The following is a 21,651-nucleotide window of genomic DNA, read 5'->3' as shown; positions in this document are numbered from 1 at the left end:
GAGTGAATGAAAGTAACTTAGTACAAAAAAATAATAATAATTTAAAGAAATAAAACAACAAAGGAGAAAGCAGTGGCTAAAGAAAATCATAGAACATGAATTATGTAATAATAAATTGGCTAGTAATCAAGCACAAACAACATGATATTGTTTGTTTTTCTGTGAATAACAATTTTTACACGCAACTCGTACAACTGCTGAGGTTTAACATGAGAAAATATTATGTCAAAAAAATACTTGTTACATAATAAATGTTATTATCATAAAACATAATTATCTGTAAGTTAAGATTAATGTCAAGTACAAATATCTAGAGAATCAAACAATTTTGAGAAGATATATATAAAAAATACTATTTTGACCTTTGTATGAAATTAATAAAAACAAATATAGTGGAAAATTGAAATGATAGGAAAGTCAGTGGAGTTTGGAGTGAGAACATAAAGTATAGCAGCCATAGCATTTAATCCAGTTACAAACATGTAACTGCATACAATGTTAGTAGTAGTAATTAGTAGTTAGTATATATAACAGGCAAATCTTTTAACTTAATACTTCAAAATATTTATGACCAGCAATCTCAAGTTAATCTTGTGATGCATAAATGCATAACTATCATATAATATACAGGCCCATTACTATTGAAAATAGTTTTTACAATGTCTCAATACATGAATTTCTATCATGCATTTTAGATACTTGGTCTATTGTGACAATATATATAAGAAAACTAACTTCTAATAGAGCACAAATACTAAAATAACAACTTACATTTCTTGTCACTCTTCTCACTCTGAAAAAAAAAAAAGAAGTCAAATCACAGTAAGCTGCAACCTAATTATACCATCTAGGTTTTTTGCTATAGACTGAAATCAAACAAACTTTATTTACCTCATCATCTCCATCTTGGTCTGAATCAGACTCCTAAATAAAAGAATAAAAATGAGGAGAAATCAGCAATGCGGCAGTTTCAAAGTTAAAGTTAAAATCACCTAGCATACATGATAAAATATTTAAAAGCTGACCTTTGAGTATGATGGAAGGGTGATGTTTAGGTTGCAGATTGCATTGAGATTAAGACTACGGTACGTGCGCGGTTCCTTGGTAAAAGACAATCGACCACATGGCTCCTGTGCTGTGTCTCGAATCTGCTCATATTTGGGGAAAAAATATGTCTCTGACTTGCATATATTTAGATTTGTGAATTTCTGAGTAAAAAAGTAAACATTTTATATATTTTAATAGATTTAAAGTCATACTTTAATAAAGAGGGCCAGTCTGTTCTCTTTGAAGGCATAGAAACTGAACACATGGTGCTGCCCACTCTTGGTAAGAGGCACCAGGTTTCCAAAGCAGTCAGCAAATATAGGTTTCCCCTCTAGTACCTGTATCAGGATATGACAAATCTAAATGTTTCCATGGCTCAAAAGAAACAAAAATTCTTGGACAATATTATTCAATTTCTTTCCAGAAATGAAAAAGAACCAATATTAATAAGAATCAGTCAGTAATAACCTGCGTCTGATTTAAAATCTTTAAATACCCACTTAACCATCATTAATTGACATCGACCTACTTTTCTCAATTACTGTTTAACCCTCGTTAGATAAACCTGTGCACACAATTTGATTTGATTTGCCTTATTTATTCCCCAGTATTACACTGCACCTCAACATCTCGGCTGCGGGCGACTTCAGTGAAGTTTTCTTGCTGTTCCAAGGTTTTGTCCATCTTGTCATCTGTCATGCAAAAACACCGTAGGCGAGCCTCAATGGGGTCAAGTGTCTTAGCAAAAATGACAAACTTAGCCATGTATGGGACACAGATGATTTCTCTGTAGACCTGAGTGCCAAAACCAACAGACTCCTGGATCTGTCTGCAGTCTATCAGCCAGAATCTACAAATGAACGACACTTTTAGGTAAGTATCAACAGGTAAAAATTTAAGCATAAACGTTTATAACCTTCAATCGTAAGACTGCAACTGTGCATCGTCATTTACCAACAAATAAAGGATTTACCTTGCTGACACATTCGTGGTGAAGGAAACACATTGGTTAACAAAAGTGAGAGGCGTGGAGCCGGTGATGTCCTCCCATTGTGCAGGAGTGGTACCACCTGAAAGGTAAACCGATGATTTGTTACTCAACCTCTGAAAACAGTTCACGCAATATTTTTTAATCTTCACACAGCATTTGTCTTTTTATTGGACTTAAGATAAGATACATCCACCACCACGAAGTTCTGATAAATTACGTCCATTAAATCAGGTCATTTCTTTTAATAGCACACAAAGAAAAATATCAAAGATTGACTAAAGAACTTTATATTAAGATTTTAAACATAGAAATCTTAATAAAATTATGAAAAAAAACAGCAATTGCACAAGCAACAAATACAACATGAACAATAAATTAGGATGTTCACGGGAGCATTTCAATATGTCATCCAATGAGATGTGCCTGAAAGCCATCCAAGATGTTTTCTTTCTAAAACAAAGGGTTTTATTTATAGATACTTACCTGTAATACTACAAAGCAAACGTAAAGTCGGGGTCTCCCCACTGAATGTGGTGTCACTATTGGAGGTCTTGGGAATTGGGATTGTCATTGTGATGGGTTTGTGGAACTTTCTTCTCCTTGGCTCCAATGTGACAATTGGGCTGAACGTTGCTTTATTACCAAGAATCTTTCTCACCATGTCAACATCAATAGGCTGAGCCTGGGGCAAGATATGTGGTAATATGTATTCATATTTTTTTTCTTCATAGCCATAATTTGGATATTCTGTTGGTATACCAGTCAAGGAATGTACACACCTGAAGCCCAACTCTAATCTTCTTAGTAAGGGCTCCTTCAGGGAATACAGCCTGGACCTGGGGCACGAGAGTACTACTGAGGACCCCGCCCTCTGGACCAATCAAATGACTGTCCTGCTTTATCCTTGACACAACAGCAAAATACTGTGGGAAGTCTCTGGTGATGATGCGACATATTCTTTTCTTTTCAAGTTCCTCAGGGGAATCAAGTTCTGTGAAAGAAAGCATAAAGTCAGTGCTTTGTTTTTTCCCTTTATTATTTACGTACTGTGCTTCACATTATTATACTAGCATTTTAAAATCTATAAGACAACTCTCTCCTGCTCTAGTGTTGCTTGTTTTATGGCATTCATGTATTGTTTTACATAAAATGCTTTGAGATATCAACCTATCGATCACAGTTATACATCACAGGCCACTTCAGATCCCTTACTTTCATCCATGCCATTAAGTATCTGGTTCAGTTCCTCTTCAGTGAAGTCACAGTGGTGTTCCTTCCAGCTCTCTCCTGTTTCACTCCTTAAGATCACTAGCTCCCGCTCTGTTCCCCGCAGAGCAGCAAAATGGGGGATCTCTACAATCACAGGCCTAAAAGGTGTGACAAGGTAAAAGCAAATACAAATTGGACAAATGCTAATTAATGCTTTTCAGCGCTAACTCCAGAGAAAAATCAATGATAGCATAGTGTTTAGGTTGACATGTGAATGAATTTACGAAGAAAGAAAACAATAAAAACTCAGTTAAAATTAATTTCAAAACACAAACTATGAACATAAAAATAAATAAACATCTATTTCACATCAGGACCAGAATCCAACTAGAAACATGATTGGGGAGATAGGTGCTTGTGGGAAGCATGAAGAAAACTCAACAGGTTAAGGTAACAGGTCAGGTGGTAAAGCTGTCCTTCTCTTCAAAGAAAGAAAAGAAGCACCACAAAAATAAATTATAAAAATTAATATATATATATCATGAAAAACTAAAAAAAAAATTCAAATTTTAGGACAAGGGAAAAACACGGGTGGGCGTGTAACCAGGATTTGAGGGTGGTTGGGTATCACCCTCACATGGTCCTACCCGAGGAACTTGGTTCCTGGAGGACCCAGCTGCAGGATGCGACTGACCAAGCTCTCACCCTCATTCAGAGGGGGTGGAGCTGTAGGTAGGTGGAGCTTACTGATCCATACGCAGCACAGAGGGGGAGTGAAGAAGAAAGTATGAACACACCACACAACTACTGAAACACACTTATACCAGATAGTACAAAGCCACCAGCAAGTACACAAACTGTTAGTAGATGCGCGCAGACACACACAAACACACGCACACTCAACCAAATTTACCCCAAGAACTGGGCTCCAGTGGGTCCCACTTCTATAATGCGACCAGCCAGCCCTTCACCCTCTACCATAGGTGGCATAGAGGCCAGACGATGCCTCTTCACCAGCCTGCAAGTCACCCGTGTCGGGGCAGAGCACTTTCTTGGTGGGACAATAATTCGCAAACCATTGTGACGGCAACCACGCATAGCTCCACCTCTGGCATCTACCATAAAGCTGACCAGGAAGCTAAAGAAAAGGCACCAGAAATGGATGAATTGGTTTCTAGACATTCAAACAAATAAAGATGCAAAATCTCCATGCTCACAAGGCAACTGAATCAAGTAAAGGTAAAAGAAAAGGCTATTTTTGTAACCTGAGAAGAGACATTAATAACAAATAGGTCTCAATAAATATCACTTTATCCTGGAGAAACACTTTTTCGGTTTTATTCTGCTTTAATTTTTTAACTTGCAAGATTCTGGTCAGGACACAGGTTGTATTATGAACTGATATAATTAAATTGCATTAAAAACAGGGCAAAGCCAGCTAGAGCTGCACTAAGGATAAAAAAAAATCTGGTTATTTCAGGTTATTTCAGGTAATGTAAGGGCATTCATTATGAAATAAAGCAGAGAAACAGGATGGAAATGAGAAAATCATTCAAAAGTGACAAAGAAAAAGAAGTAAAGGCACAAAGGAGATAAGAAAATAGACAAAATAAAGACTTCACCTGCTGTTGTCATGGTCTAGGCATGGTGAGGAACGGCTAGAAGCAGAATACAAAAACAACACACACACACACACAGAGTCACAAACACAGAGAAGATAAGAGAATGCACATCGAAGCAACAACAAAATAAATAAAAGAGAAAGAGAGAAAAAAGAATGAGTAAAAGTGAGAAAACCTGACCAGACAGATAATTACACAGCAGGAAAAATAAAAGGAGTAGAAAAGACACATGAGAAAGTATGAAAAATACACCAAAAGTACACCAGAAAAAAATAAGGGCATGTAAAAGATGGAATATCTATTTCAGAATATAATGATAACCCTTGAAGTAGTGCATTAGCCAGCACAAGCAGCAGAACAGTCAGTAATTTGTTGCAGGAGGTATATAAGCTGAAGGACAGCTGCAAACAGGAGAAAGATTTACTGAAATAAAGGCTTGCAAAGCACCGAGATGCCATTTTGTGTCTTAAACTTTGGTGACTTTATCAGCAAGTAAACTAAAATAGAACCAGAAAATACACAACAATGGCAGAATAATGCTTTGAGTATAAGTAAATCATTAAAAAAAAAAATCAATATCAGCTGATCCTTTGACATGCTGCTGCACATACTGTACACAAAGCAAAATGCAAATGAGAAGATCCAGTTAGAAATGCCCACATAGCCTGTTTATCCAAGATGTACACCTTTGTGTATAAAGATGGAGCCTTTAGTCTGAATTCTAATGTCCAAGCTCACTCTGAAATTAAAATGCTACAAGTGTAAAAAAAAATTGATTTTACTTTGAAGTCAATGTGCCTTTAGAGGGCACTGCTACCATAAACAGGTTGGTAGAATTTCCAAAGATGGGCTTAATGTATTTATTTCTATAAGAGACGCCATGCAAAATGAAACTGTACCTGAGTGTAGTGACAATAAAGACAATTCTGCTTTTGGTTGTGGATAATTTACTAAAGAAATTTGGATAAAGTGTGCACCCTAAGCTGATTTAATGCAAGTCCACAAAAAGTTTATGGCATCTTGTGGATTTTACAAATTGTGGGTTTAAAAAAACCCCTCAGTATTTCCAGACATAATGGGAATGTGTATGTTAAGTTTGCAACTGGGTTAAGTCCCAACATTTGGATTTTCTCTGAAAGAAAGGAGTGTGAGTTTTTCTCTGTGTGTGTTTGTGTGTGTTTATACCCAGAATGTAGCAGACTGGAGGACAGCACAACATTATCAAGATGTTCAGCACCCCAGCTCAGACGGAATGAGTCCTTTTCATGCTCTCTAGACAGTGTTGACACCTAAAGAACAACAAGCATCAGCAGGCTGGTTAAACTCACCTCGAGTGTCTAAAGATACTTTATTGAAGGTTAGACTACGGATACTACGCTTACCTGGTGACTTGTAAGCAGATCTTCAATGAGAACTTCTCTTTGATGGAAACTTTGGTGAATGGGAGTGTGTTGGGGCCTGATGAAAAACCAAGGTGAATCTTCTCAGACCTTTTCTGTATATATCTGCATTACTTAGGTATTCCTTATGATGATGAACTTGGCTAACAGCAGATCTAAAAGGTTTGCTGTGAGCAAATTTAGATGTTTGTCAAATACAATATGTGTGTGCTGTTTCTGACCTGTCCAAGTTGTGGCTCATGTAATTGAAGCCATCTAGATAATGTCCTGGCAGAGAGTCATCTCCCAGCTCACGGAGGTCCTCTGCTCTTAGATACTCTCCCCCATCACCTGTCATTGTGTCCTCGCCTGGAAAACAGATACAACAAAAATGCCAAACCTTGTTATGACCAATGAAAAAATTAATAACACTCTCTCTCTCATGTATATATATATATGTAATATATGTTGCATTGACTATGCAAGTAATATGGGGATCGAAAAGATGAGTTCCACAGACATCTCAGATAATGGCTCTTCTTCAACCCTTCGAGCACTTTTTCAGATCCAAAACTACATCACCTACAATACACTTTTTTACAACTTTTGAACAATGAGGTATAATTTTTTAATGAAGCTCAGTCATGACTTATTGTGTCTCATGACTGGAGTAGTTTTTTCCTATAAAAAATTAGCTTGATATCGATGAGCAGCACACTAAATTCTTGTTTTCTACATTTAAGTAACTTACCCTCTTCATCAGACACATCGAGAATCTCAGTCATGGTCTCTGGAACATTCAGTTTGTGTTTCTCTGTAACCGTCTAATGTAACACCATTCAGAGTCATGGAAAACAGACAACCAAAACAGAGAAAGGTTATAGTTTAAGTTAAAAAAAATTTCCTGGCTCCATTTCCAGAGGCTAAAGCAATCATGAGCTTACAGTTGTGGTTGTGATGACCTCCTCAGTGACGACTTTCAGTGTGTCTACCACAGAAATGTAACCCAAACGTTTCGCAATCGACAGAGCGGTATTTCCATTCTAACAGAGAGAAGGATATACGATAGCGTACCAGCAGAACTTTTTCCACAACATATTTCACACGTTAAAAGTAAATGCTTGGACTCTATTGTGTCTTACCACTGTAGTAGTATTGGGCTTGGCCCCATGTTGTAATAAAACATTAATTATGTGTGTATTCCCTTGTTGTGCCGCTTGATGAAGTGGCGTGTAACCATTCTGCAGGGCAAAAGTTTAAAAAGAAGACAACAAAATTTTGTTAAGTCACAGTAGAAACTAAAACGAAAGGGATGCTATATTTGAGTTTTGCTTCATGCTGTGTCTGCAGTTTAAGTTAAATAGAGCTTGCATGCTTCAAATTTAAGATTTAAATATAACCTTGGTTTTGGAGTTGACGCTGGCTCCTTGTTGTAACAGGAAGTTAACCATCTTGGCATTTCCATAATGACAGGCGACAATCAGAGGGGTATATTCAAGCTGTAGCGAGGAGGGAGAGGGTGAGAGATGAACACTGATCTTCTGTAAGCAAGCACTAAACTCAATCTTAATGCTTCCTGAATATATGATGTATATGAAGACTTTGTTATGTTTTTAAAAAGCCTCTGGATGGCAGGTATTTACATGCACGTCCATATGATACACTTAAATATTAACATGTAAACATAAAGCGAATAAACAGAAAGTAAGCAAGACATACTGTCATTCACACAGGAAAATTCTTGTAGATTAGCATACTGTTAGGTTTTCATTACTAGTAACAATTTTCTTTTGCGTATACTTGTTAAATTTGTCATGCACATGCATGTCTGTACTTTGGTTTGCTGGTCCAAGTTGGCATCATGTTTGGCTAGTACTTCTGTTACAGTGACTTTGTCCTCTTGGGCAGCAAGATGCAGAGGAGTTAGTCCACTCTGTAAAACACAAAGCAATGTCACATTACCATCCTTCACACTTTTTTATTTTATTAATTCCATGAAGCAATTTATTACTATGTTAATAAATTGCTTCATGGAACAAATTAGACAAAACTGTTGTTATAGAGCACTCAGCTTAAGAACTAAAGAGTTTTATACAGCTGTATGTAGAGTGCATGTGTTTCTTGTTTCCACTTCAAATTATTTTAATAAATAAAAATGTCATAAAGATTGTGCTTCTGTGTGACCTTTGTCGCTGTGTTCACATGGGCTCCTTTTCCCAGCAGGAGGCTGGCCATCTCTGCATGTCCTTCCTGAGCTGCCAGATGCAGAGGGCTGACTCCCTGTTTCGTTAAAGCATTGGTCTCTGCTCCATACTGCAGTAGCGCTAAAGCAATGTTTGTCTGGTTCTTTTTGGCTGCAATGTGGAGAGGAGTGTAGCCATTCTAAAACAGAGGAACGAAAGAAGATATACACTGTGATAGAAATACAGTACATGCAAACAAGTGTGAGCTTCTCATGGACCTTTATTTTTCTTTAAAACTCAGCCTAACCTTTGCAGTAGCATGAGGCGATGCACCTTTATCCAGGAGCAGCAGCGCCACCTCTTGGTTGTCATAATGAGCTGCCACATGTAGTGGAGTTAAGCCATTCTGTGAAAAGAAGCATTTGATTTAATGAAACTTTTTGCAAGCCTTTGTGATATTTTTGTGTGTGTGTTTTTGTGTGTGTTTTTTTTGTTTCAAGTCAGTTTTATTCCATAATTTGTGTTTCAGAGAAAACAATCAGATGCTCAAAGATTAAGTGTAATGTGTCTCTCTCTGAAATTAAGACAATTACCCTCAGTGCTGGGTTTTGTTTCAGAACCTGCTTCTACAACTTCAGCTCACCTTGCCAGCATCATCAGTAAGAGCTCTGCGCTGAAGGAGAAGTTTTGCTACGTCGAGGCTTCCATATTTTGCTGCTACATGTAATGGAGTGAATCCTTTCTGTAGATGTAAAAGGGATTAATTAAAATTCCACTGATTTAACTTATCACATGTTATTTATCTGTCTACGTGCATTCATCCTCTGTTCACCTTGGTGGCCATTGAGTGTGAAGCTCCAGCCTCCAGGAGCACAGCAGCTGTCTCCACCTGCCCCTCTCTGGCTGAAATGTGGAGAGGAGTGTAGCCATTTGTGGTGGCAGCATCCGGGTAGGCCATGTGCTGTAATAGTAGCTGGACAATGTCTGTTTTTCCCAGACGGGATGCAATGTGCAGGGGAGTCTGGTCCTCCTGTAGTTGAGGGGAAAAGAGGTAGTACATGTTATAGAAGAAAAAGATAAACGGAAATGATGCAGTCATTTAAAAGCAGTAAAATTAGAATGAACGGTGATGTTGTAGGCAGAGCTGGGACAGGTGACATCAGGCATTCAAACCAGTGCTTGAAATATAAAAATTTACTGTAAACAGAAGGAAAGAGTGATTAATGTTTACAGCTGACTCACCCTGGCCATGGCATCCACCAACGCTCCATTTCTCAGCAAACAGCGAACCACTTCCATCTGTCCTGCTCGTGCTGCCATATGGAGAGCTGTCTCACCGCGCTGACAATCAAAGGCAGAAGATTTTTAAGCTTTAGGACACTGTGCTAAACACAAAAAGTACACCAGAACGGGGTACATTTTTTCACGTGTTTGCACTGAAACAAATGAAATGTGTGTTTACTTTGTGATGTGTATTTCCGACTGCTGATCGCTGACCTGATAAAAGAAATTACTACTTACAATGTTACGAACATCAGGAGAAGCTCCATTCTGCAGTAGAAGTAAAACGATGTTGAGGTGACCCATGAAAGCAGCTACGTGCATGGGAGTCAGACCAGACTGCAATAATGAAAAAAGAGACAGTAACAGTAGCAGTAACAACAAGGAGAAGCATTAAATGCAAATTTAGAACAATGTTAGCAACAAAGTATACTGTGCTAATCCATGAAATCCTGACACACCAAAACAATCTCACCTCAGTAATTGCCTGTATGGAGGCACCGTATTTGACCAGCAGCTCCATCACCTTCACTCTGTTTTTCTTACAAGCAATGTGGAGAGGAGTAAAACCATTCTGGTAGAGACAGTAAGAGAAAAATTAGCAGGAATATGCATGTCTCTATAGTAAAAAGGTAGCATTGGAGTATTTAAATTTTATAACCTTATTTTATATTTCAGGAGTTATTAAACTTTTTGGGTCAACTGACCCCTGATAATCTGATTAACCCTATGCTTACTACTGTTGGGACTCTTATATATCATTAAAACTAACTGTATTCTGACCATTTCCAAACCAAAGAGGCATTTAATTTGAAGGTGAAAAGTCAGAATATACGTGTTCCCAGTCAGAATTTTTTAACTGTATCTGCCCCTCAAGTCAGATTTCCAACTCAGACCATCAATGCTGACTTCACAATCCAAGTTGGCAGTTTGAAATTCCTCAGGAACATTTTATATGAAAGAATATGGAAATATATAAATATATATATAAATAAGCATACTAGTAAATCGCAAGATATTCACGATCCATAGTGTCACTCTTTTTATCTTAATATGTGCATCAGTAAATATCATGATAATTTCTGTTAATACCAGTTTTGGTGCTTCTCTTATTGTTTCTTTGAACCCTTACCAGTGCTCTTGCATTGGGATTGGCCTTCTTGTCCAGGAGGAGCTTAGTTACTCTGTAGTGGCCACAGTGAGCTGCGACGTGCAGCGCGGTAAGGTAGTCGAGTGTGACATCATCAACAGGCGCCTTGTGTTGCAGCAATAGTTTTACACACTCTATGTGGTCTCCCTGGGCTGACATGTGCAGTGGAGACAGTCCATTCTATATGGAGGCAAAAAATTTAAAGAATAGCAGCCGAGATAAAAACCAAAGGCATATAAAAAGGAACAATAGTACTCATATTGTATAAATTCTAAATGATATACTAGTGCAAATATGCTAACCTTGGTTCTAGCTAGGATGGGGGCTCCTCTTTCCAGCAAAAGCTCAACTGCAGGATCATGTCCACTCCTGGCTGCACAGTGCAGGGGCGTCAAACCATCCTTCGGAACAATCACATATGCACAAGCAAACGCACACATTAATCCAGTTTAAAGATTTTGAGAAAGAGGACGTGGAAAGTTGTTGATTCCACTTATTTATTGTTCATTATGGTTTTAATAAAATCTGAGTCTTACTCTTGTTTTAGCATCTATCTGAGAACCTCGGTCCAATAACAGGGCCACCATGTTGGTGTTGCCCCTCTTAGAGGCAACATGTAGAGGTGTTATTCCATTCTGACAAGGCAGATACAGAAACAAAGGTACATCAAAAACTACAGCATGTAAAACATACAGAAAGAAATGTAACGTTTAATGGGCTAGAGGTAAATGTATTAATAAAGGCTTATTAGAAGTGAACACTACGATGGTAAATAACATGCCCTTCTGTAATGATCAAAATCAAAAACAGCCACACAGCAGGAATTTGGCTGTACCCTGGCTGTGAAGTCAACAGCAGCTCCTCTGTTCAGCAACAGGGTGGAGACATTCACGTTACCATAGTGAGCCGCAATGTGCAGAGGGGTGAAACCACTCTGATAGGAAAGGAGAGAATAGAGAGGGACAGAGTGAAAGGAAAAGAGGTTAGAGAGTGCAGAACAGCTCATCACGAAAAGGAGAAAAGTAAAATGAAAGTGAACAAAAGAAAGTAAGAAAGACTTTTCATTGTTAGATACAGGAATAGACTCTACTGAAGCAGACTCTGCTGAAGTAGTAATATGATGAAAGAGCGTGCTGAAAGAAAAACATTGTGTAAGAAGGAGCATAAAAATGAGCAAATCCCAAAATAGCACATTCAATAGATAATACATGCAAAACTGCTCAAGTTCAGCCATGCTTACTAAAAAAAACTACGGGTGAATCAACTTGGTTTTTTGGATACATAAATATATTGAAATAAAGGACAAAACATAACTCATAAGCACCAAGCAACACTATGGACGCTCGCAAGTATGTGTTTCTACTTGGGTGGACAAATGAACATTTATATATTAGCTATATATATATAAATTTTCATAGTACACAATTGCAGGTCGGTTCACTCCTTACCTTCCCATTCTGATAGACATGGTGCAATTTAATTAAGAAACAAAGTTTACTTAAAGATCAGAGATCAAAGTGTTTCAGAGAAGTAAATCAACATGCACAAGGACACACATGCGCTGAGTTACGCGTAGAAAGATAGGAGTAAAAGAAAAAGCTGATTTTACTTTCAGGTTATCAGTTCAGTATAAAATTCGTAAACATAATACATTTCAATGACCTATCAATTAAAAATAACAACAAAAATCTATAAAATAAATGATCAGTAATTAACTGACATTCTCTGGGGATTATCAATAAAACACATTGTGTTTTACTGTCAGCCATGCAGTGTCTAATACAGCAAACTCTGGCATGCAGGGTATCCCTATGTCACAAAAGTCCTCAATAAGTAAGGACAAGATCAAAACAAAAGAGCTGAAAAAAATGGTCAGAAGTAGGGATGGGTACCGGTGTCCGGTGCCATGATGGCACCAGTTCTGACATAAACGGTAGTAACCAGACCGAAAAGCAGCGCACATTTCGGTGCTTTATTTCGGTGCTTTTTTTTTTCCTGAGCTGTGATACACTTCTAGCCAATCATTTTACGTTTCCGAGGATAGTAGGCGGGGCCAGGTACGTGCGTTCTTTTAGAGCAGAGCTACAGATTAAAATGTCCAAGGCGAAGCGGTCAAAAGTCTGGCTGTACTTCACAGCAAAATATGCAAACTCAGCAGCAACAAGTGCTTTAAGCTGATACTGTGATACTGTCAAAGGAGGTAACACCTCGAATCCGATGAGACACCTGGTGACGCATAGCGTTTTTTTTTAAAAGCCCAGAAATGCGCCGTATGATAGCTTGCTGCGAGACCTCACACCGAGCGCATCTACTGCGGGTGGGTTGCCTGTTATCTGACCCGGAGTTAGCAATATCCCCCAAAAACCCCGAAGAATAGAGTCCTGGCCCCTAGCCCTGCCAGTGTAGCAGAAATGATGAGGATGATGATGGCAGCAGCAGCCGTTCTTCTCTGCATGAGTAGCTTAATGTTGTTCGTGTAATTTACGTTGAGTAGGCTAACCACGTTATTACATTAATGCAGGTAAGGTGAACTAGCAAACATCATCATAGCTACATGCAGCTGTCTTCTTGTTTGATGGCAGATACTCCCTTCACCCTGGACAAAAAGGCTAAAATGACCAAAGAAAAAGTGGAAAACAGTTAAACATGAGAGGTTTAGGACAAAGTTTGTGTTTTTTCCATTGTTTAAGCACTGCTTCCAGCCAAGAGTGATGCCATATATGCCCCATAGCTGCAGAAAAGGCTAACATTGTTATCTTTTTACAAAAAAACAGCTGAACATGAGAGGTTTTTGGACCAATTTTGTGTTCTCCATTCTTTAAGCACCGGTTTGAGCACCGTTTGAGCACCGGCACCGTTTCAAAAGTACCGATTTGGCACCGGTATCGGATAAAACCTAAACGATACCCATCCCTAGTCAGAAGTGACAAAATTCAGAATCAAAGGAGGAGGTGATAAGTCTGTATACCTCTGTGGTTCTATTGACCATCATCTGGTTATGATGCATAGAGAGAGAAAAGGGGAATAGGGTGAAGGGCTGTTAGGGGAAACACTCAGTATTTTTTTTTAATTTAAAACACTGAGTATGTTTATAAGTTTGCACAGTTTGAAAATAAAAAATAAGGACCTGTACAATACAGCATTTTCAGAGAGGCCTGGTCTATCCGTTTTATTATTGTTCCCTAAGGAACCCACAAACAATAAAATGTAACTTGTCCCTGTTGCCCTCCCTCACCTTAGACTGGACATCAGCGTTGTGGTCATTCTGAAGCAGCAGTGCAGCAGACTTTGTGTCGTCTTTGCGGGCAGCAATGTGCAGGGCTGGAAGGCGTACCTTACCCTTAGTGTCATGCTCCAACAACAAGGAGACAACTGAGTTGTGCCCCTGCTGAAGAGCAATAGCAAGTGGAGTAAAGCCATCCTGGAGGAGCACAGGGGAAAAAAAAGTTAAATGGTTACACGCTTCATAGAGAAAAGAAAAGAAAATAGGCAAGATATTACATATTGTTTTTACCTTCAATAATTGTATATATAACAATATGAAAGATAAACATACCTCTGTTGCAATGCTTTGATTTCCTTCATTTTCCAAGAGGTATCGCACGACCTCCAAGTGATTCTCCTGAGCCGCCATGTAGAGTGGCGTGAAGCCATTCTGAAGAGATATACAGGCAAAAACAAAACCACATCATATACTTGTTGCTTGTGTTGCATGCTGATGCATTTTGTAAAAGTTCTTGTTAATTCTCACCTGTGACTGAGAATTGACATCTGCTCCTCTTGACACCAACAATTTGACTACTTCTTTTTGTCCAGCCAAAGAGGCAATATGGAGGGCAGTGTTTCCTTTCTGCAAAGAGAAAACAGGGTTAAGATCACCAACCAAATATCTGTCGTCTCTTACCTCCCTCAGTCTTAACCCTGAAAATTCCAGAAAATTCTGATTTTTGAAAATGAATGTTTATTGAAATGTTTGACACATATAAAAAAAATATACATACACTTGGTGTTACAGGGCTAAAATCACATTATGCAAACATTTCATTTCTGCTTTAATGTTTAGGATGTAAAAGTTGGGTTTAATTCCAAGAAACGTATTCAAGTCACTCGAAGGACACAAACAGCAGAGTGATAGATTCTGTGTCAGCTGTTCACTGCTGCTAGCTGTTGAGCCTGAGTCATGAGGCAGTCACAGACTCACATAACAAGCAGCTTGCCAAAAAGCGCACTACACATTCACTCTCGCCTTCTCTTACTCCTTCCGACTGAATGGTACAATATCTAAACTTAGCACAAAAAGTAAGGATTTCTTTGTTGTAACAATGCTTCTTGGCAATAAATCTTATACTGTTGGAAAGGGTTGAGCAGCAGAGTTGAGTATACAAAACATATTGGCCATATAATAATAATAATAATAATTTAACAACAGAGGCACAAAGCACAAGTCATTAGTAGAAGAAGCTGTTTGGGATTGGCAGAGAGGTTTTTCATGGGCGCAACCGACACACTCAACTCTGCTGCTCAACCCACAAATGCAATTTCCTTACCAATGTGGCACAATTTAATGGAAAAAAATTAAACAGGGCTTCCAACATTTACTGCCAAGAAACATTCTTACAACAAACAAGTCATCAGCCAATCAAAAATTTCCTGACTCATTGTGCTAAGTTTATATATGATACCATTATTAATATTTTATTAATTAATAAAACTGAATGTCTGAAGAAACAAACAATCAAACTCTCATAATCATCTTAAATCACCCTCATATCCACCCCAATGGCTCCTTAATTCACTAAAGAAGGAATGATTTTTATGGTATTTTACAACTTATTTAATTCCTTTCCATCATCTTTCTCCTTTGGTTAAAATAATTTTCTTATCTTTTTTTCCCTCTTTTAAAAATTTAGCTTTATCTTTAAAAAGTTATCTTTGCCAATGCAAGCCAAAGAAAAACCCATTAGATATATAGTGAGCGATTAAAGCAACAATTATATTAACTGAAATATATCAATTAAAGACCCTATAAAGCTAAATCATGTGTGTACCTTGGTGGAAGAGTCAACAGATGCTCCTCTCTGTAGCAGTTCCTCCACCAATTCCTTGTGCCCCTCCTTAGCCGCCAGGTGTAACGCATTGAGACCATTCTAAACAGAAAACAAGAGAAGATTTCAAGAAAACACGTGAAGAAAAAATGAAACTGCGTGGTGCTCAGGGAATCATATTACAACCCCCCTGTATCAAAGATAAGGCATACCAACATTACAGGACATAAAGCGATATCTACTGGAAATTGGCTCAATAACAATCTAATGGAATCATGTATACTCCTGCAAAAAAGGAAAACTATAGTACAAGTGTGAATTTTTGTAAAATTGGCAACAATAAAAAATCTTGATTAAGTTTATAGTCACTTATGAAGGTATAATCCAACTTGACATTGCATTATACTGTACATGATTTATGGCATTCATTTCATTCACAGTTGGAGAGATTGACATTTAAGAATGGAAACAGAAGAAAAACTATTTGGGTTAAAAAAAACTGGCTGATTTTTCACAGTTCAAGGGCCTCACCTCAGATTTATCAACAGGAACTATAGCAGCACAAGAGGAGAGCAGACCTCAAATGTTGCACTCCAACAAGCCCTTACAACACAACTGATTTATCCCCACTCGAAAACTCACAGTACCTCTTCTGACGCTAACATTTACACACAGAAACAAACTCTAAACAAAACAAAAACCATTCACCTCGTCCTCCTTTTCTTCCATCCTGTGCTTTGGATCTTTGAAATTTTGCTCTTTTTTTATCTTTCAAAATGCCCGCTCCTTTGGGTATTCTGTGCCTTCATGAATCCTTTGCTCTGTTTTCTTTTGTCTTTGGTGATGGAACTCCAACCAGTCCTCCACCTCCTGCTTCCTCTATACTGGTTTAGAACCAGCTTTCTAGGTTTATGTGCTCTGTCCTCTTCCTGCAGGCTAATTCAGATGAATGACAGCGAGGAAATGTGCCTCTAAGCTCTGGATGCTTTTTGGGCAGTGATATAAAAGAGGAGCTGTTGCTAACCCCTCTATCATTGCCTTTTCCCCTCCATAGCACATGTTCATCATGCATATACATTCACACACAAATAGAAACACGCCCTCTCTTTCTTTCTCGCGAGTTGCTAAATGCCAAACAGCCAAAGAGGGTGTCATATTTCTGCACAGTCATAGAGGGAACCCAAACACACATCCAAACATAGATAATCATATTTAGAAGCAACTGAAAATGTCAGCCTTTAAAATAAAAAGGGGGGCATTCCTCAAAGGCCAAAGTATATCAGTGACTGTCTGGCTGAGTGATTTATAACATGACTTTAAAAAGAGTGAAAAATGACACATAGTTCGTATCACTATGGTACATCCATAAAACCTAAGAAGGCATAAATGCCTTCAGTTTGTGCAAACGGTTTCTAATGAGCTACGAGTAAAGCGGCACAAATGGCACTAGACCAGTGTCTGTTATGTGTCTTAATCAAATCTGCAGAGATCCACCGATCGACAGTCTATGACACATTCTCAATCAGTTTCATGTATGTCAGATTATGAGTTGGTCACACTGCATCACGCTAAAATAGTCACACATGCTCTCACAGCACAGTCGCTTAAAGTGTGAAAGCTCCTCATGGTCTAATCAAGTCTAATCAAACACTTAAATCATCATCACGCAGGTCTGCAAGGTCTGCAACTGACTCATCATAGCAAGCACTCACTTTTGATAAGTAAAGACTTTAAATTTTAATATATGTTTTTGCTGATTTTTTTAAATTGTCATTATCACTTCCACAATGATCACACTGCATATCATGTTTGTCCGGTCGCATGGCCAAACCTTCTAATATCATCATCACTTCAGTATATTTTAAATCAGTATGCAGTTAGTCCATCTGTGACTTTTTCCACTGAACTGGCAACGAATGAAAAGAGAAAAAAATAGTCTAGGCTATATCAGATGCTCTTTGCTGACATTTGAGAAGCAGAAAGTCCAGCCTCAGTTATACTTCAGTTCTGAAATGATAGACTCACTGACACGGCACAAAATAATCATACTTTCAGCCACATTTCAGCCATTATGTATTTCAGGAGAGACAAGAAAACCCTACAAAACACACACACAGTCACACAAACCGATCTAAATCTCCTTTCCCTCTGAGCTCAGTTGTTCCTAAAAGCTTCATTTAGCTAATGGACATCGTGATCCCTGGCACTTTGTTGCTTCCCCTAGCAGGAGACAAAATGTTGAGCTTCATCCAGCGCAGATTGTCATTCAAGCTGCTTTGACCGCTGACCTTTGTTATAAGCACACATGGTATAAACAACCATGCTTACTTGGTGCCGTTTTATTGTCTCAAATGTCACAGGGGAAAGATTTTGGAGCAAATAATGTAAATGCATGCGGATTAAAGTAAAGAGTAATATTACTCACCAAGGATTAAAATTTTAAGTAGATTAGAAGGGAAATCTGGCCTTTAATTGTGAAGAGCGAAACAGTTCTTATACACACTCCTAACACGCAAATACAAGCACATAGGCATATTGTATTAAAATGCAGAAAAAGCTGTAGTGACTCATTCTCTTTTGAAATCCTAAAACTCAAACACACCATGCTTAAAAACTGGAAGAACAAACATCATCTGTAAAAAACATTACAACTTTATTTATACATCTCATTCATAAAATCTGTGCAATGGAGAATCATAGTATGACAGTGGCTTTGGCAAGCTAGGAATATACCCCTCACTCTCTCTTCTACTAACTTGGGCAGCCTTCTGCCCTTGGCGCCAGTTTCTGGCCCTTGCCACTCTCTTCGTGCTTTCTAGGTTTTTACTCTTCAGTTATTAATGAATATAGCACCAAGGGCGATACTCAAAATATGTGCATGACTTAGTGTGTGACATTTGCAGCTTCTTGTGGTGTTTTGTGGATGGATAGACTTTTTAAAGAAACCATGAATAACATTAAACATGATAAAATACTAAGATACAGTTCCTGTATTTGATTGCATTGTGAACGGTAATCGGAAACGCATTAAAACAAGCAAAAGGAAATTGGGTCATTCAACTGCAATGTCACATTATCCGGCTCTTGTCAATAGACTACTAACTCTAATGACTCATTATCGGACATTATTTCAGATAATGGCTTTGTGATAATGATGCTTTTCCGTGATTCGTTCAAGTCTTTGGAGAAAATTTGCATTTATGCACAGAATTATTGTGATTTTTTTTTTTTTTTTAATCTTACTGCAGTAATCAAAAGCATTAATCCTGGGCTCATGCCATCACTTCCAGTACGGTCATGTCACTGCCTGTTGTGCTTTGACTTAACAAAATCATTCTAGAGACATCACTCATCAGCTGTCATACACATTCAGCAGAAATTAAGACCAGTGATGTGTGCTTTAACTTAACCATACTGTCAATGTCTTTCCTCTTAAAATTTGTGAGTAAAAAGGTAAAGACACAACAGACTTCCCTGCCTGTAACACAGCATATATCTGTAGGTGGAAAAAGTGTAGAAATGATCTGTGAATCTGTGAATGTATGATTATGTATTTAAGCACGTGCAATCAGAATTAGAGACAAATACACACGTGGGAAGATGCACACATTATTTTATATTATTTTACATTTGGCTATTGAAAACACTAAGAGAAAAAAAGTAATGCATTTATGTGCATGTTATAACTTTAATTTGGTTTACTTACACATCACTGGAATAAAATAAAGTCTATAGCTTATGTTCATATGTGCTGGGAGATATTTAACGTGCTTAGGTCCAAAATTACATTCACTGCACATTATACTGGCCTCTACACACACAATAATGAGGGAATAACTGGGATATGTATAAAAATGTCCCTTACATTTTTTGGTCACTTGACAAGGTCTCAAATTTGATCATCTGACCACCGAGAAATCCTATTAGGGCAAGGCTCTCCTGTTGCAGGACAGGAGGTGTGTGTGCCTATGTACATGTCTGTGTGTATGTGTATGTGAAGATTAGTGTGTGCACAGCTTTCTATATTCAGGCTTCCCTCTCGGGGCACAAAACAGAGCCCATGGTGCCCATGATAACAAACAGCAGAGCTACGGGTTGGCTTTTTATAGCTGCAAACCAGCTATAACAGTCAAGCAATGACACAGTAAAAAATAACGATATGCACGCACACACACAACACATACGCTCACGTAGCCTCACTCCTTTAGGCTGTCTTGTGACTTCTGTAAATCACATTGACGTAGACAGGAGAGAGGAGTAGGGGGAAATATTTTAACCTCTCCAATCCCTCCCCTTCGGCGGAATGTGGGACAGGGCGAGTATGGGGAGGGGACGAGAACAGCTGTCACGGAGACAGACCTTTTCAAAAGCTGCTGAGATTGGGGGGAAGAATGGGTGGGGGGGGGGGGGGGGAGTAATTGTAGCTATGAGGGTAGCTGTGAGTATGTAAAGGGATATGGCAGGTTAAGGTACTCGCTGTGTGATGTTGTCCAAGCATTTCACTACATATCGTACTGTGTATGACTGTGTACGTGACAAATAAAATTTGAATTTGAATTTGAATTTGAATTTGATGCCATCATGACACGGCAGGGCAAAGGTTAGCTTGAGCAGGTTTGACAGTAGCTTGCATTGAAGCACTAAACAGCAGATTTTAGATATTATTTCACACAATTGCTATATCAGTTCTGGAAAGTTGTAATAAATATTTAGATTTAAAAAAAAAACTAAAAACTTAAAAAGTATTATTTAAAATTAAAAACACAAAGATGGAGTTTTGAAAAATATAACTCCATAAAACCTGAAAATTTGTCACAGTTTTTATTTTTATCGCCTCTCTTCAAATTAATGTAACTGCATACAAGAATTCAAACAAAATCCGATGTTGTTTAAGTTTTCTTACCTGGTTACATGTGCTGATGTCAACCCCGTTCTTCAGGAATTCAAGGACTTTGTCAATGTTTCCAGCTCTGGCAGCCCGGAGGAAACTGGTGTTACTGTCCGACTACAGAGATAAAACAGAAATTAGGGTAATATTAATAACAGGTAAATAAGCAAATGTTTCTAATTTATTTTGTTACTGTGTCATTCTGATAAAAGTGCCACATATATGCAATATTATAGTAACAACATTAAAGGCCACATTCCATTTATCAGACAAAACAGTATTTTTCTCTCTCTCTCTCACACACACACACACACACACACACACACACACACGCACACACACACACACACACACACACACACACACACGATGGGTTTGTTCCTTAAAGCTCTTTTAATGTGAAAACATAAAATAAAGGGTCAATCATGTGTTTTTATATGGCTAAATAGCTGCTTGTACAATATCAGTGGCCTACTAGGCTACTCTAAATGTAACCATCACAAAGCAGCTGCGCACGCGTGCACACACACACATGCACACACAGAGTCACGTTTCCACATTGCCAGAGGACATTATGTTGACTTACATTCATTTCATGGAGATTCTAACCTTGATCCCTACATCATGTTGTCATACAAAATTTGCATTTTGATGTCGTGGTTTTTTTTTTGTTCAGGCTTAAGTTTATTTGTTTTATTTAGCCATTCCTGGTGTCTTTTTTTTAGTTTTACTTGTGTCTTTACTATTTTTTCCTCCATTTTTGTCTGTCCTGCACTGATAAATATCACCTGCGTTAAACTGCCGCACTTGTTCCCAATCTGTTACTGTTTGATCTCAAGCCTTCCAGCATTTCTTG

General features: G+C 38.2%; 1 protein-coding gene across 21 annotated transcripts in view; it reads right to left on the bottom strand.

The window, feature by feature from the left end:
* The window catches only part of ank2a (ankyrin 2a, neuronal), an 83,012-nt gene that overhangs the window by 41,672 nt on the left and 19,689 nt on the right, over positions 1-21,651 (bottom strand). For 8 of the 21 annotated variants that reach the window (XM_026170865.1, XM_026170874.1, XM_026170866.1 and 5 more), the window contains exons 2-39: positions 20,811-20,912; positions 15,911-16,009; positions 14,614-14,712; positions 14,419-14,517; positions 14,098-14,283; positions 13,831-13,854; positions 12,311-12,319; positions 11,698-11,796; positions 11,399-11,497; positions 11,165-11,263; positions 10,845-11,042; positions 10,188-10,286; positions 9,953-10,051; positions 9,674-9,772; positions 9,264-9,461; positions 9,075-9,173; positions 8,739-8,837; positions 8,433-8,630; positions 8,083-8,181; positions 7,649-7,747; positions 7,391-7,489; positions 7,193-7,291; positions 7,000-7,072; positions 6,491-6,617; positions 6,252-6,327; positions 6,055-6,158; positions 4,870-4,905; positions 4,161-4,385; positions 3,895-3,993; positions 3,251-3,405; positions 2,818-3,029; positions 2,522-2,720; positions 2,021-2,117; positions 1,669-1,897; positions 1,260-1,385; positions 1,026-1,148; positions 892-924; positions 772-793 (exon numbers count right to left, since the gene is read on the bottom strand). In XM_026170865.1, coding sequence (XP_026026650.1) covers positions 772-793; positions 892-924; positions 1,026-1,148; positions 1,260-1,385; positions 1,669-1,897; positions 2,021-2,117; positions 2,522-2,720; positions 2,818-3,029; positions 3,251-3,405; positions 3,895-3,993; positions 4,161-4,385; positions 4,870-4,905; positions 6,055-6,158; positions 6,252-6,327; positions 6,491-6,617; positions 7,000-7,072; positions 7,193-7,291; positions 7,391-7,489; positions 7,649-7,747; positions 8,083-8,181; positions 8,433-8,630; positions 8,739-8,837; positions 9,075-9,173; positions 9,264-9,461; positions 9,674-9,772; positions 9,953-10,051; positions 10,188-10,286; positions 10,845-11,042; positions 11,165-11,263; positions 11,399-11,497; positions 11,698-11,796; positions 12,311-12,319; positions 13,831-13,854; positions 14,098-14,283; positions 14,419-14,517; positions 14,614-14,712; positions 15,911-16,009; positions 20,811-20,912 — 4,336 coding nt within the window. Of the gene's footprint in view, positions 1-771; positions 794-891; positions 925-1,025; positions 1,149-1,259; positions 1,386-1,668; positions 1,898-2,020; positions 2,118-2,521; positions 2,721-2,817; positions 3,030-3,250; positions 3,406-3,894; positions 3,994-4,160; positions 4,386-4,869; positions 4,906-6,054; positions 6,159-6,251; positions 6,328-6,490; positions 6,618-6,999; positions 7,073-7,192; positions 7,292-7,390; positions 7,490-7,648; positions 7,748-8,082; positions 8,182-8,432; positions 8,631-8,738; positions 8,838-9,074; positions 9,174-9,263; positions 9,462-9,673; positions 9,773-9,952; positions 10,052-10,187; positions 10,287-10,844; positions 11,043-11,164; positions 11,264-11,398; positions 11,498-11,697; positions 11,797-12,310; positions 12,320-13,830; positions 13,855-14,097; positions 14,284-14,418; positions 14,518-14,613; positions 14,713-15,910; positions 16,010-16,615; positions 17,477-20,810; positions 20,913-21,651 lie in introns of those variants that run through there. The other 13 variants (XM_026170867.1, XM_026170864.1, XM_026170870.1 and 10 more) reach the window with 10 other exon arrangements.

The sequence above is a fragment of the Astatotilapia calliptera genome, chromosome 6 (assembly GCF_900246225.1).
Source record: "Astatotilapia calliptera chromosome 6, fAstCal1.2, whole genome shotgun sequence".
Lineage (NCBI taxonomy): Eukaryota > Metazoa > Chordata > Actinopteri > Cichliformes > Cichlidae > Astatotilapia > Astatotilapia calliptera.
Note: the sequence above shows the minus strand (reverse complement) of the source record. Positions and strands in the feature narration are given on the sequence as shown.